The 14200-nt window shown below is 38.3% G+C and overlaps 1 protein-coding gene across 3 annotated transcripts in view; it reads right to left on the bottom strand.

The window, feature by feature from the left end:
* Positions 1 to 14200, bottom strand: part of C7 (complement C7) — a 56511-nt gene that overhangs the window by 38829 nt on the left and 3482 nt on the right. The window contains exons 2-6 of one of the 3 annotated variants that reach the window (XM_003981508.6): positions 13725 to 13780; positions 11707 to 11782; positions 5863 to 6004; positions 3323 to 3470; positions 2127 to 2265 (exon numbers count right to left, since the gene is read on the bottom strand). In XM_003981508.6, the coding sequence (XP_003981557.2) occupies positions 2127 to 2265; positions 3323 to 3470; positions 5863 to 6004; positions 11707 to 11782; positions 13725 to 13780 (561 nt within the window). The remainder of the gene's footprint in view (positions 1 to 2126; positions 2266 to 3322; positions 3471 to 5862; positions 6005 to 11706; positions 11783 to 13724; positions 13781 to 14200) is intronic. The other 2 variants (XM_019811479.3, XM_019811484.3) reach the window with 2 other exon arrangements.

Raw genomic sequence — 14200 nt, forward strand, 5'->3', positions numbered from 1 at the left:
TCTACATATGCCTATGTCACATTCTCCCTTCTGGCCAATGGTTAAATTACAATACATATTATACACCATATAGAATTTAGAGTTGAAAAAGCAGTTAAATAAAAGATACTGGGAGAGTAAAACATACTAGAAAAACAAAGGGCTGTGAGGTCTGACAGGCTGGATCCAAGCTGTACTACTTAACTAATTTGGCGATTTAGAGCAAGTCAGCTGGAGTCCTCTGAGCCTCAATTTCTACATATATACAATAGTAAAATATTACTTACCTTCCAAAGATGTTATGAGGATTAAACCTATACAAATTGCCTAAAACAGTACAGATGCCAGAGTAGGTAATCAAAAATTGGTACCTATCATTATTTTTCAGATCAGTTTCACTTTCCATTTTCATGATACAATAACTCTTAAATATAACTTATTCTGTTGTAAGTCAGAGGATGATGCTGTTTGCTGTTTATAATCAAAATTGCATTCTGAAGGGGGTTTATTTTGGTAAACGAAAAGCCCTTCTATCTGAACATCCCAATAGTTTTAGTTTACAAATTCGGGACTAAGAGATAAGAAGCACTGAACTGGAAATTTTTAGAATTCTGGGAAGAAGGGAGGAAAGAAATGAGAGAGAAGATCCTGGAAGAAGAGAACAAGATGCCAAAATGAGATGAGACCAGAAATCTTGATCTGTTGAGGTTCTAGAAAGACAGATGTTTTGGATGCCTGTTAACTGAGCATCCAACTCTTGATTTCGGCTCAGATCATGATCCCAGGGTCATGGGATCGAGCACTGCACTGGGCTCCATGCTGAGCATGGAGCCTGCTTAAGATTCTTTCTCCCTCTGCCCCTCTCCCCTACTGGCACTCTAAGGACAGATGTTTTAAGACAGAGGATGTCCACCATTTTTGTGGAATGTGTTGGCAGTACTCCAACAGAATATCCCCTTCCAATGTTCAGGATTCTCCCCCTAAAGACATAACTGTTTTTTGTGTGAGTGGATTTTGTGTTGAAATCATGGAATAGAATGAGGTTAGGCATGTGTGACAGAAACAGCTTGCAAGAAGCAGAAGGCTGGAAAGAAGACCCTGAGACCTTAAGGAAAATTTAAAAGTCTAGCAATACAGACGTTCACAAGGATATGGAGCACAGGCCACCCTTCCACATTGCAGATCGGGTATTAATTGATGATACATCCATTTTGGAAACTTTACTGAGTAAAGTGTAACCTATGATAACCTGCAAGGCAGCAATCCAAGTACCAGGTGTATGCCCTAGAGAAAATCTAGTTCATTTGCATGGAACTCATGCACAAGAATGTGCAAGGCAATTTCATAAGAAAAAAGTAGAACCAGCAATAAAAATGGCATCTAGACTAACATGAATAAATTTCAAAACTGTGATTTTTGAGGGGGGAAAAAAGTCATAGAAGAACATATACTATAAGATTTACTTACATAAATGGCAAAAAATAGATAAAACTAATCACAAATTTTTATGTAGGGACAAATACATATGAGATAAACATATACAGAAAAACAAAGAAGTGGTTAATACAAAACAGAAGATGGTGGTTTGTCAGAGTGGGGAGGATGTGACCAGAGAGGGGTAGATGGGAGCCTTTAAGTCATTGGCAATATTCTATTTCTTAAGGTACGTGGTTGGCATATATGAGTATTCATCTAATTAGTTTTCTTCAAACTGTATGTTTATGTTACTTACACTGTTTTGCATATATGAAATAGTTTACAATTTAACAGTGAAAGCATTTTTAAGTGAGCTGACACTGTGGCAGTGGCGAAGAGATTATCATGACCAGTCATGGCCAGGGCCTTGAGCTTTGACACTGTACAGGGACAGACCATCCTATTTGGGGCCCATGTGGTCCATGGACTTGAAAATGAGGCAAAAGAATATTTCAGCTTAAATGAGACAAATTAAAGTATCATTTCCCCGTACCCCAGAGTTAAAGAATATGTGTTCTTTCTAAGCCCATATAAATCATTTATAAGAATTGATCAAATATTAGGCCACAAATAAATTCTCAACAAATACCAAAAAATCAATATCACATAAATAATGACCTCTGGCAATAATTCACAGATTAAAAATAAATTAAATCAATGAAATTAAGTACCTGGAATGTATAGGAGAGGATATTTCCACTCAGTCTATAAAAATCTCTTCCATCCCCACTAAACACCTTTCTGCATTGACCACCAAAACTTTTAGTATTAATGACTTTGTTCCTAAACTGGCCAGTGAGTTCGTTGTAACTGTTTAAAAAAAAAAAAAAAAGGAGGAAGGAAGGAAGAAAAGATGGTTAGAAATCAGAAATAGCAGTTTCTGAAAAAGAACTTCCAGAAATTTTTGAAATATAGTGAAGTATCTCTTTGAGAGAGCTCAAATAAAAAGAACAATGTCCTAATGCATACCATATATTATCCAACCTCCCCTGGGTGGTATAATAGCTAAAACTAATAACTGGAGAAATCCAACATCCTTCAGCCTAAGAACATGTTTGGAAAACATAGCCCTTTTGTATTTATGGCAACAGCTGGTTTTGAGTTGAATCTATAAATAAAACCAATACAATTAAGATGACTCTTGAGGAGAAAGAACTTTCTACAACAAATTTCAACTAATTTGCCTCTTAGTATACTGAATGGTATACTCTTTAGAGTAATTTTACCATTTTTCTGTTAATGAATTTTAAACTATGATAGAAAAGCCACTTCTATCACTCTAAAATAGACAGTTTTAAAGTCTTGAAATCTTCAACTTGGATCTGACCCTCAAAATTCCTCAGAATTCTTTTTGGAAAGACAAACATGGGATTGTCCCAACTTCACTTGAAAATGAAAGTTCCCAGCCAGTTCAGACAATTACTTTTCAAGCCTCAATATTCCAATACGTTACTTTCTCTCTTCTTTCTCTGTTCTTACTCTATTGTCTCTTCATTCTCATAAGGAGCCTCACATCAGTGTCATTGAATCAATTCTCTCCCTCTGTCTCTCTCTACTTCTACCTCTCTCCCACAGGGTGACCAGCTATCCAGGTTTCCCCAGGTCTGAGGGGTGTCCCTGGACATAGGATCTCCAGCGCTAAAAGCAGGACAGTCTAGGGACAATTGGACACTCTGCATTTACCACATACATTTTCAAGTATACAGGTATGAATGAAAAAATGTTTCAGGATGTGGCAAAGAGCTCTGAGCCAAAGGCTGAGCTATTAGGTGATTTGTTATCAGACTTACCAAACCATAAAATAAAACAAAACAAAATGAAAAGCTACTATCCATCAATATGCGCAGAAAACTGGCCAGCACCTTACCCATTTCCAGTAAGTTCTATGTTGGGAGGAGGTTTATCAAGGTCACACGAAGGTCTGCTTTCTAAGTCCTCACATCTGTCTTCATCAGCGCTATCCTCTTCACAGTCAGAATCCCCATTGCAAACCAAAGATTTGCTGATGCACTGGCCTGTACACAAGATAAGCACCATGAATGAATGAATGAATGAATGAATGAATGAATGAATAAATAAATAAATAAATAAATAAATAAATAAATAAATAAAAGAGGGAAGAAGGGAACAACTACCTGGGATCAAAAGGGTTTTGCCTTTGATTCCCAAAATTGTATTAATATTCTAATATGAATTTGAGATCAGTCCTCAAGATGTCCAGGAAAAGACTGGTGATTATTTGGGTCCTCATATTACATACACAAAACTGATTCTGACCTCAGCTGGACACAAAATTGAAAATAGAAGCTGAATTCAAATTCCAGGCTCTCGAGCCAAAGCATAAGAGACTGTTAAAAACTGAGAACAAACTGAGGGTTGATGGGGGGTGGGAGGGAAGTGAGGGTGGGTGATGGGTATTGAGGAGGGCACCTTTTGGGATGAGCACTGGGTGTTGTTTGGAAACCAATTTGACAATAAATTTCATATATTAAAAAAAAAAAAAAAAACAAATTCCAGGCTCTCACCCATAACCAAGCAGTTTGTCTGAATCTTCCAGAATCAAACAGTGCCGACCACTGGGAAGACAGATTGACATTCTGCCCTTCAACTTTCAGTTTATTTTTTGCCATCACTGACCAAGATGTCAAAGCCCTGCTTCTTTTGGTGATTTGATGTGTAAGCTTTTGAGAGCATAGAAACTGGATCAAAAGGTTAACACTCATCACGTCTTTAGCATATACTCTGTGCAAGACACTCTTCCAGGTGTTAGGTACAAATATAAATAAAAATGGTATGCTGGGCTTTTCATATACTTTACAAACTAACAGAAAGGACTATGAAGACATAGATCATTATAATTCAGCAACGTAATTGCTATGATAGACATACATCCCAGGAATCAAGGAAGCACTGGAGGGTATCAGATGATCTAACCCTTGCCTACCTCCCCAGCATCATCTCCAGCCACTGTCCTACCAGCTTCTGATGCGACAGTCACACCTGCATGAATAAAAGGCCAGGCTTCTGTCATCTCCACTGACCTTGCACTTACGGTTCCCTCAGACTAGAAGGGTTTCTCTACCTGTCACCAACCTGTCCTTCAAGAACCAAATTAAACATCATCTCCTCTTGGAGACCATCCCTCCTCCACAGGCTATAGTGCATGTCCTTCCTCTGTGTCCTCATAGTGTGCATTGCATGCAACTGTCCTGACGGTATAGCATGCATCCCACTATGCTCTCACTCAATCCGATCCAATGTTGTGGACAGTCTACTATGTACCAAGTATTCCAGATGCAAAAATTAAAGCAACAGGGGCACCTGGGTGGCTCAGTCAGTTACGTGTCTGACTTCGGCTCAGGTCATATCTGGTGGTTTGTGAGTTTGAGCCCCGCGTCCGGCTCTGTGCTGACAGCTCGGACCCTGGAGCCTGCTTCAGATTCTGTGTTTCCCCCTCTCTCAGCCCCTCCCTGCTCACATTCTGTCTGTCTCTCTCTTTCTCAAAAATAAATAAACATTAAAAAATTAAAGCAATATAATCCATATCCTCAAGGAGTTCACTGTCTCCAAGAGAGATAACCAGGCCAGTAAATTCTCCAGATTACAGATAGTACAATGTATGGAGGGACACAGAGAAGTGATTTGTTAATTATCTGTATCAGTTGGGAAGTTAAGGAATGCTTCTGAAAAGAGGAGTCACCTGATCTGGGTTTTGAAAGTAAAATAGGAGTTTGACAGGTCTTGTTGAGGAGCACTTCTAATACAGAGATTAATTATGAACTATTCTGTGCATAAACTTTAATATTTTTCAGGGAAGAGGCTAAGCATTTCATTTGTATATCCACAATCCTTACCACTGTATCTGGAACATAGTAACAATAATGAATATTTGGTAAACGTTGTTGAATTAACCTCACTGCACAAATGATACATAAACACTAGGTCAAATAATACTCAATGCCAAAACTTGAAATTGTGTTTCAATCACCCTGTGTATATGAGTGACCTGTATTACTCCTTGATTAGCTAATTAGAGTTGCTTCTCTTGTAAACATAATGATAATTTGGGCAGTAACATTGTTTTTGCCTAATCTCGGTGTACCGGACTCATTCTACATCTCCACCAACAATGCAATGTCAAGAACTGTTTGGGTCTGGCAACAGCCATATTTCTTTTCAAAGAAGTGAGGAGTATCCTTACCTTTCTTAACAGATGCCTCCTCTTGCATTCTAAATAATGATAGCTGAGTATGTAATTAATATGCCAATAAAAATCTTACTGATATTGGCCTGAAATTAATTTTAAGGCCGATACACATTCAGTAAAAGTCAACAAACACATACTGAGCAAGTTAACCAAATAGCATTTGAAATTACACCCTGCCTACCAAGCCTATGAAAACATACCTGAAAAACACCTGAAACGCTCTCCACATCCCTCTTCCGTTGGACATCCTCGGGTAGGTTCACACGATTGTGTTTCAAATGCATTTCCGACACAGGGATGGCCTCCATACTGTCCGTAAACAGCTATTGACCGCCTGCGAGTCTAAACACAGAACAGGTAGTACTTTCTGATATCTCCTTTCCTTTATCTGAGAAACAAATCTGAGAGAAATTAATGCAATTGAAGAAACAGCGTTCAGGAAATTGTTCTGGTGTTCCACAGATGTAAAACCTCCCAAATCAATAAACCCACAGACCTACTTGTCCTGGAGTATGTGACAAGTGACACTTGGATTATTATTTGTGACATTCTCCCAGCTATGTATTTATTCTCAGGGTTGAGTATTAAAAAAATAATAGTAATAAAAACAGTGGCTCTTAAAAAAAGCAACTTGAAAGAGTTAGCTGGGTAGACATATAAGCAAATAGGTTACGATATAGAACGTTTAATGTTTCTGCTCAAGCTGTGTGCCAACTAGAAAGGAGAAATGGATTTTGTCAGAGGGCGGGAAGGATACTGGGAACAATGGGTAAGAAGTAAAGTTAGAAAAGCCTTTAGAGGGGTACCTGGGTTCAGGTGGGTTCAGGGGCCGACTCTTGATTTGGGCTCAGGTCATAATCTCAGAGTCGTGAGACTGAGCCCCATGTGGTGCTCTGCACTGAGCAAGGAGCCTGCTTGAGATTCTCTTTCTCTCTCCCTCTGCCCCTCCCTGGCTCATGTGTACCCAGGTGCACTCTCATTCTCTCTCTCAAAAAAATAAAAAATAAAAAATAACTCTTAAAAAAAAAGGAAAAAAAAACTTTAGAAAAATGGTGGCAATTGATTTGAGCTGAATGTTAAGCCTTCTTCAGGAAGGCAATGCAAAATAAATCTGGAGAGAAAGATGCTAATATGGAAGTCAAATTTACAGCACAGAAACCTCGGTCATCCAAAGGTGAAGCTACCTCTGCAACGGAATTTTACTAGATAATAAAAATCACTGGCCTCTGAAGTGGGAAATATGTCAAAGGCAAACATCTGGGAGAGAAAGTATCGGAAAATTGAGGAAATCAAGCCAACCGAGAAACACCTAAGTCATCCTAAAGTTCATTTTATCAATGTGAACACATATATCTAACACTTAAACAAAAAGAAAGGTCCATAAAATCCTTTTCCTGCCCAACAGCAATCAAAGATGCATCACTTAAGCCTCTTCCTATACTCATCTTTTCCCCATTTAAAAAAAAAAAAAATAGAATCTGACATTCCAGAGAATTTAAACCTTGAGCAAAGATCAACAGGGAAGACTGGATCTACAAACCGATGTGGGGTCAGAAGCGAATGGTCAAGAAAGAATTCTTGAGCAACTACATGGATGGAACTAGAGGGTATTGTACTAAGTGAAATTAGTCACTCGGAGAAAGACAAAAATCATATGACTTCACTCATATGAGGACTTTAAGAGACAAAACAGATGAGCATAAGGGAAGGGAAACAAAAATAATATAAAAACAGGGAGGGGGACAAAACAGAAGAGACTCATAAATATGGAGAACAAACTGAGGGCTACGGGAGGGCTTGTGGGAGGGGGGATGGGCTAAATGGGTAAGGGGCACTAAGGTATCTACTTCTGAAATCATTGTCGCACTATATGCTAACTAATTTGGATGTAAATTTAAAAAAATAAAAAATAAAACAAAATTAAAAAGAAATTAAAAATTTAAAAAATTAAAAAGGAAAAAGAAAAAAGTAAAAAGTAAAAAAAAAAAGAAAGAAAGAAAGAATTCTTGAGACATTTTTGGTGCAAAAAGGTGCTTTTATTATAGCACGGGGACAGGGCCCGTGGGGAGAAAGAGCTGCACTTTTACTGTGTGAAGATGCTGGTTATTATATTAAGTGCTCAAAGGGGAGGGGACGTGCAGGGAATATTAGATCATAAATGTCTTTTTCAAATTTCTACTCTTAAAAGTAGTTTCACAGGATTTCTCCGATGCTTATCATTCAGCTTGATATTAACAAGTGAGATGAACAGTCATGAGACTCTAAGAATGCAGCAACCAGCACATATTTGATACTTATCGGAACTACGCAGGCTATAGGTCAGCCTTCTGGGCTAAATGCGAACACATTTTTGCTTCTATCCCTCATCACAAACCAACATTGAATCTCTTCACCCATCCTAAACTGGGTTAGAAGTGGGGACTCATTGGGACAAAGGGTCTCGGTAATGCAGTTTGATCTCTGAGCAGCTGTGTGTCAACCTGGGCCTGGTGCTGGCACCTTCCATTGTATCTGAGCAGAGGAGCCATGGAGGAATATGAGTGGGGAATAGAACTCAGTGCAGTTCCTTCATAAGTTCCTAGTTTCTGTATTTGATTGATGAAGACGCCTCTCATAATGTGTCTTATTAAATTGTCCTTTTCTGGGGCGCCTGGGTGGCGCAGTCGGTTAAGCGTCCGACTTCAGCCAGGTCACGATCTCGCGGTCCGGGAGTTCAAGCCCCGCGACGGGCTCTGGGCTGATGGCTCAGAGCCTGGAGCCTGTTTCCGATTCTGTGTCTCCCTCTCTCTCTGCCCCTCCCCCGTTCATGCTCTGTCTCTCTCTGTCGCAAAAAAATAAATAAACGTTAAAAAAAAATTTTTTTTTAATTGTCCTTTTCTGAAGTTCTAAAGCACAGATTGTGTTGTTCATCTAAGTAATGCTTCCCTCTCTCCACATACAAGGATGACCTCGACAGCTGCCCACTGTGAGCAGCCATATTCTCACCTGACAACTTCTGATCTTATGACCCCGTTTCCATTTTCACTTGTCTCTCTGGATGAAAATGTTGTCGTTACCATCTAGGGATGTAATCATTGCATGATGACCTTCATGCAAAGAAAAAAATTACTAATATGAAAAATACCTCTCATCCCTTTCTATTTAGTGTTCTTTCTTAGCTTGTTTTTAAATTATAAAAATGTTTTCTGTGGTCAGTATTTGATTTTTGCCTTGTTATTCATGGACCCATTTGCCTGTCTGTATTCAGAGTAGTCATCTATTTGCCCAAAGCCAAATTCCACATTCAAGTAACTGGTTTTGTAAATACCACTCATGTAGGTACTAAATGTTTGATGAAAATGATGATTATGATGATGCTTCAAAACAGAAATTATTATCAGGGCACCTGGGTGGCTCAGTCGGTTAAGCATCCAACTTCAGCTCAGGTCATGATCTCACAATTTGTGGGTTCGACCCCCTCCTCAGGCTCTGTGCTGACAGCTCGGAGCCTTCCCCTCCCCTGCTTGTGCTCTGTCTCTCTCTCTCTCTCAAAAATAAACATCTAAAAAAATTGTTTTGATAAAATAAAAAAATAAAACAGAAATTATCTCCTGTAATACAGTTCTGTTATTTTAAGAATTAAAAAGTGATTTTTAAATACACATTTTTATTCAAGCTGAACCACCTTTAAAATATTTTGCAACTATAGAATCATGCTATAGACCTGAAACTAATATAAATGTTATGTGTTAAGTATATCTCAATAAAAACACTTATTCATTCAAATATTTAGAATCTTTAACATGAACATTATATTTGTGGAAGTTGTCCTAAGAAAATTATCAGAAAAGAGGACAGATTTCTATGTACAAAAATATTCACTCAAGTTTCACTCAAACAAAAATGTAGATAATCTAAATCTCAAACAATATGAAAGTGGATATATAAGATGGGTATATTCATATAACAGCAAATAATACAGCTGTTAAAATTCACGCTGAGAGTATCATGGTAAAATAGTAGAATATAGGGGTACCTGGCTGGCTTAGTCTATGGAGCATATGACTCTTGATCTCGGGGTCATGAGTTTGAGCCCCATGTGTGGCATGGAGTTTACCTTAAAAGCAATTTTTTTAATAAACAAATAAAGGGGTGTCTACATGTTCAGTCGGTTGAGCATCCTACTCCTGATTTCGGCTCAGGTCATGATCCCAGGCTCGTAGGATTGAGCCCCACATTGGGCTCGGTACTGAGCATGGAACCTGCATAAGATTCTCTCTCTCCCTCTATCTCTACCCAGCTTGTGCTCTCTCTCTCTAAAAGTTTTAATAAACAAACAAAAATTTTTAAATAGTAGAATATAAAACTTTAATCAAACAATTGTATTTTTAAAAATTATAGGGGCGCCTGGTTGGCGCAGTCGGTTAAGCGTCCGACTTCAGCCAGGTCACGATCTCGCAGTCCGTGAGTTCGAGCCCGGCGTCAGGCTCTGGGCTGATGGCTCGGAGCCTGGAGCCTGTTTCCACTTCTGTGTCTCCCTCTCTCTCTGCCCCTCCCCCGTTCATGCTCTGTCTCTCTCTGTCCCAAAAATAAATAAAAAACATTGAAAAAAAAATTAAAAAAAAAAATTATAAACAGGGGCGCCTGGGTGGCTTGGTTGGTTAAGCGTCCGCCTTCGGCTCAGGTCACGATCTCACGTTCCGTAAGTTCGAGCCCCGCGTCGGGCTCTGTGCTGACCGCTCAGAGCCTGGAGCCTGTTTCAGATTCTGTGTCTCCCTCTCTCTCTGCCCCTCCCCTGTTCATTCTCTGTCTCTCTCTGTCTCAAAAATAAATAAATGTTAAAAAAAAAATTAAAAAAAAAATTATAAACATAGAGAAAGAAGATAAATTGAAAGAATAAATACCAAAATGATGGTATATTGGTTTCTTTTAAAAATTTTTTCTTAATGTCTATTCATTTTTGAGAGAGAGAAAAAAAAGAGAGAGAGAGAGAGAGAGAGAGAGAGTATAAGTGGGGGAGGAGCAGAGAGAGACACACACATAGAATGTGAAGCAGGCTGCAGGTTCCAACCTGTCAGCACAGACATGTACCCATTGCAGGGCCCAAACTCATGAACTGTGAGATCATGACCTGAGCTGAAGTCGGACACTTAACCAACTGAGCCACACAGGCACCTCTAAAATCTCATGCTTTTTTTATTTTTTAAGTGGGCTTCATACCCAGTGTGGAGCCCAACGCAGGACTTGAACTCAGGACCCTGAGATCATAACCTGAGCTGAGATTAGGAGTCAGGCGCTTAACCAACTGAGCCATCCAGACACCCCTGGTTTCTTGTAATTGGTAAAATTGTAAATAGTGTTTTCTTTATTTAGACCTTCCTGTTTCCTCCAATGAATAACTTATAAGGAAAAAAAAAAACACTTTTAGAAGTACTTTATAATCTCCAGATCAAGTCCAGTATTTTATTTGTATTACTCAGAAATTAAAGTTTAAAAAGTTTAAAAATACAGGGACACCTGCCTGGCTCAGTCAGTAGAACAGGTGATTCTTAATCTTGGGGTTGTAGGTTCGAGCTCCACCTTGGGTGTAGAGATTACTTAAATATAAAATCTTTTTTAAAAAGGTGTAAATGTTTCATTTTTCATGATCATTCAGTTCATTAGGTAAAACAAAGTTTTGCTACTCGTTAGCGTTCCTTTCAAATAAGAAGAAAAGTTGAACCCAGTAAATATGAAACAGATTTTGAATTACCTACTATCTTCATTTCATGCTACTCTATTCCTCTAATTAAAGAGTTCTCTAGTTAAAGAGTTAGTGAATTGCTATACCCTGTGTATATTTCTAGGCTCAAATGTAAGATTTAGAAAAGTCCTGCAAGAAAAATAGGAAACACAAAAATTACTTTATTACATTATTAATCACTAGAGTCATACTTTTCTCCCTTTAAAACTACCAATTATATTTTCAACATAAAAAATAACATTCAAAAGCTAATGTCATTTTGTCCATATGTAAGCTATTTCTGCATAGGAGACAATAAATACAAAGTTTTGTATGGTCCTACCTGAGTCTTGGTACAACCACTGCATTCTGACCACAGGGCATAGGAATCCCACTGGCAATTGACTGGAGAGGAAGCACTGCCAAATTATGATAAATCAGGTAGAAAGATAATGGGGGGGAGGGGGCACAAAGAATAGTCAAAAATATTTCAAAAAAAATAATTGCTTTACAATTTTTTGAGACATCAAAAGTATCCCAAGATCTATAAAAATACATGTGGAAGGAACCAACTTTTCTCAAGATTAACGCTTATCAAGCATCTATAATGTACCAGGCACTATTTAGATACTAAAGTTGCAGACACAATAACAGAGAGATCACTGACCATTGATAGAGGAGAGGACAAAGACACATATGTAAACAAATAATTATAATATAATAATACAAACATGATCCATAATGCAATGTACCTACTTTGATCAATTTCATAACAAAAATGTATACAGTATAATGTGTTATGGAAATATAGATAAAGGAGTGTTCACAGTTGGAAGGGTAAGTGAGAACTTGTGGGAGGAAGGTATACGGTCTTTGAAAGGATTCTAAATAATGAACTGAAGAGTTATAACAGAAACTCTTAAGTGGAAGACAAAAGGCTCTAAAAAGACCCTATCAGAAGAGAAAAACTAAGAACTGGCAAAGATGAAATGGACAGAAATTGATTTTTAAATATTCCCCCTGTGCATTTAGGCTACTCCTCAAGAACACATCCAAGTAGCGTCCATTTGAGCTTAAACAATTCCGCTCCACTAAAATACATGAAGAATGGAGAATCTGTTGTGTGATGCTTAACTCCAGCTTTGTAGAGAGCATATCATGACTTCATCCTCAGCGATTAAGGAAGTCTCACTTAAAGCATATTTTACAAGGGGTAAAGGAAATCAGAATCCTGATTTCTGGATTTTGAGCAGATTCCTAGCCTTGGGACACCTTCAGTCAAGGTGATTTGTGCTTATCTTAAGCCTGTGAGGTGATCCTGAAAGTAAGAAGTTTGATCTGAAGTGCATGTGCCTCTCATGCTTTTTTTCAAGCCAAACTTGCTAACTTGTAGTCTTGACATGGCGCCAATGATCCAAATGCCTCACTGTTTTTGACCCTTAAACAATAGGAACTTGCTATTGTTCTATGTTGTGCTCCAGGGACAGGCAGAGACCTTCCCCAAACACTGAGGCTTAGGAAGGGAAGCCAGCTTGGTCTCATCTCTCTGTGCTCCCACAGTATCCCATGCAGGCCTGTCCCAGAGGCCTAGCACATTTATATTGACATCAACCGTTTCAAGATCTGTATCACCCAGTGGACTCTCAGACACTTGGCCCCCTTTGTGTCCCCAGTCACTAGCACAGCCCCTGACAACATATTCTGTAGTTTGAAAACGTGAACTGACCTGGTCCTATCCCATCAAACTGACAGTGAAAGCAAGAGAAAGCCATGAGTAAATGATGGTGGCTTTTTTCCAGGTCTCAAGAGTCAGCACACCCATTTTCTTAAAAAAAAAAAACCTCTCAACCAGACGGAAGTTACCCTTGTGGGGAATAGAGCATAATGTATAGACTTGTCAAATTACTATGTTGTACACCTGAAATTAACATAACATTGTGTATCAACTGTATTTCAATTAAGAAAAAAAAAAAACTTTCAACCTTTAAAATCCAAAGAATGTTTTACAATGACTACATTTAAAGATCACATTCTACTCCAAGATGTGTTAATTCTAAGGTCGGTGCAATTCTCTGAATTGCAGGTACAATCATGGTACTGGAACAAGAAGAAAACTTTGAGGTAGTTTTAGTCTTCAAGTTTCTTCCTTATGGGAAATAAAATAAAGTAAAAGAAGAATGAGAATAAAACAAGCTTTTGCTATCATTGCCTTTTCTCAAAACGCAGAAAGATAAGTGTTGAAGGGAAAAAGATGTTCAGGCTGCAATGTTAAAATCAGGCCATATGATAAAGAACTTCCTAAAACTAAAAAAAATAATAATGATTTTTAATGATCTCCAATACAATCCAAAACATTCTCACCTTGAAAAAATTTGGAACTCTCCTGCAAATCCCACCAAGATGAAAAAACTTATTGCCTGGGGGGAGAATAAAGCATTGCTTTAGTTTATATTTCTTTAATGAGTTGAAAGTGAATACATTTGTGCAAGTCAAGATTTGTGAGTTGTGAATATAAAGAAGGAAAGAAGCATGGAGAAGGCTCCATGACTCTGTTTGTCCTTTAAGTTTCCATTTTAAATAAAAGTTTAATACAATTCTGTTGAGCTCACCTCTTACTATTCATTTCTGTAAAGAAGGCTAGGGACTGGGGAATGTCATAGCCAAGCAAATTGAAAATGTAGCTCATTAGAGCATTTCTTTAAGGACCCATCATCTTTTCATTCCTTTCTCTACCCTCCTTCACTCTAACTTCAACACATATGAAGACACCCAAAGAGGATGAAGCCTGGAAGAAAGACCAGCCAAGAGTGAGAAGTTAGAAGGGAAGTAAGTTTCAT

Source organism: Felis catus, chromosome A1 (genome assembly GCF_018350175.1).
Source record: "Felis catus isolate Fca126 chromosome A1, F.catus_Fca126_mat1.0, whole genome shotgun sequence".
Classification (NCBI taxonomy): domain Eukaryota; kingdom Metazoa; phylum Chordata; class Mammalia; order Carnivora; family Felidae; genus Felis; species Felis catus.